The sequence below is a fragment of the Cyphomyrmex costatus genome, unplaced genomic scaffold (assembly GCF_001594065.2).
Source record: "Cyphomyrmex costatus isolate MS0001 unplaced genomic scaffold, Ccosl1.0 scaffold123, whole genome shotgun sequence".
Taxonomy (NCBI): Eukaryota; Metazoa; Arthropoda; class Insecta; order Hymenoptera; family Formicidae; genus Cyphomyrmex; species Cyphomyrmex costatus.
Window position 1 is genome coordinate 3,572,868 of NW_017275207.1, and position 2,212 is coordinate 3,575,079.

Genomic DNA, 2,212 nt, shown 5'->3' on the forward strand with positions numbered 1-2,212 from the left:
TGTAATTACATAAATACCATGTTTGTATTGTTTATACAATTCGTACCATTACATAGTTTTAGAACATTTATTATTATAAATTTGTATCATAACATTTCGTAGAAAAGTATGTGATCAACAAAATGTGCCAGTTGTGGTTAATAAAAATTGCCTTAAAAAGTAATATATATACATATATTTAATTTTTTACTTTAAAATTTTCAAGAAAAAAAGATCTCTTTCTTCTTTTAACTAAATCTTTTTGAAGTAGAATCTGTTTCTCAAGTTATTCAAAATAACGTTCGGTTAGTTCGGTATAGAATAAGGGTTTCGATATCGCTAGGAAGCTACGGTGATCCTTCTGCTTTTCTTTTCTTCTTGCAGAGGGATGTATATTTCGCGTTAACCCAGAAACTCGCTTGATACAGGCTTCTCTTATAAGTCGATGAGCTTCCTGAGAACTCATCTGAAACTCGGATTAGGCGGCTACACGAAAAAAATCAAGAGTGTGAGGATGAGGAAAAATAAAGCAGCTTGTATTGTGAGACGCAAAGAATATGTCCAGCATGCGAAGGAACTAACCGCGAGAATAAATTCGATTAGATTAAAGGAAATTATAAACATCTAACATACATACACATACACACAAAGATTTTCAAGGAAAGCGTTATTACCGATAATTACCTAAGACTTCCTAAGGTAGTTTTTGACATTAAAGTAGTAATAATTATGAAAATGTTCAATTCACGAAGAAACTTTGCAACGACCGTAATAAATGCGGCATCGTAATTTTATAGAGAGAGCTAATCACGGCGATTTTCAACATAGCACTGTGTGCTATGCACTACTTTCAAACGAATTTCGATGCCAATCTCGCCGCAGTGGATTATCGGGAACAATTATTTAACAATCTGTAGAGCCATTTTTAGCATCTAAAGCTTATGAGATCACACTCTCACTATAACCGATAATTTTAAATGAAAAAGTTAACTTTCCGCATTTTTCATTCTTTTACTGATACTTTGATTTTACCTTTGCACAGTTAGTGCTTAAACATAGGTAAAAGCAGAAAATAATGTTTAATTCTTTCACGAATAATTAATCAATATTTAAAAATATGTCAGATATTTCTATTACAAATGAATCATAAATCTAATATCGACAAACTTAAGCTAATGTAAGTCAAATTTTATGCATAGTAGCTTGCATCCGCATCTTATGTAAGTTTAATGTGCTATGAAATTTGAATTTTACCGAAGTCGAAATGATTGTCTTGAAAGTGATCAAAGAATCTGTTAAGTTCAAAGATTTTGACACTAGGTACTGTAAATTAATTTTTTTATACATATAATCATATATATATTATATAAAACTAATAAAACTATCACTTCATTATCTAAAGCTAATATGATATATACTTATAATACAAAATATACATAGTTTGTTATTTTTTTCAAAAAAGAAATGTACTGTGGAAATTTTATAACTTTCTGTATTTTATTGCGGTCTGTGTTTACCTTAATACTGTCATCTGGTGAAAACATAGCTCATCGTCAGATGAACCAACCAAAGATTAAGGAATGCTCTTGAAACTCCGTTCCCGTCGTGCACAGCAGCTGGCAGTTCACCTGAAATTACATCGAGGTTATTACATTTTTCAACTTATTGTTCAATTTATCAAACGAGGTTAAACGAAGAAGTAATCCGCAGCGACAGACATAATAATTGAAAAGCCAAGAAGAAAAACCAATTAAATTTAAACTTCCGTGATTTTTGGTTGCTTGGTCAATATGTATCTCTCTACTTATGTATGTATAGAGAAACTACTGATGTTCAAAAAAGTAAATAAATTTTTATAAGAATAGAACAAGATAATTTTTTATAAAGTTTAAGCAATAAGATTTCAAATATTTATGATAAGGCTTAATAACTAAAACAGGCGTCTAAGGTAGGCTTCCATTACAATACCTTACTGATGAGTCCAGTAGTGGAAGCCGGGACGAAACGCCAACATTACGTGATATTCTTCGCAATATATTAGATTGATTTTAAAGATTTTAATGAAAATTGGCTCATTGCCCTTATTTCAATATATTATTAGTTGAATACTATTTCAATATTATAAATTTTGAAAAATAAAGAACATTTACTTTTACTACTAAAAAGTTTGTGATTCTAAGTTTAATTGGTTTTCCGTCTCTCTCTCTCTCTCTCTCTCTCTCTCTCTCTCTCT

General features: G+C 30.4%; 1 protein-coding gene across 1 annotated transcript in view; it reads right to left on the reverse strand.

Annotated features, from left to right (window-relative positions):
- Positions 1-1,506: 1,506 nt before the first annotated feature.
- LOC108780680 (uncharacterized) overlaps positions 1,507-2,212 on the reverse strand; it is a 40,718-nt gene continuing 40,012 nt past the window's right edge. The window contains exon 8 of the mRNA XM_018548485.1: positions 1,507-1,607. Within this exon, the coding sequence (XP_018403987.1) occupies positions 1,507-1,607 (101 nt within the window). The remainder of the gene's footprint in view (positions 1,608-2,212) is intronic.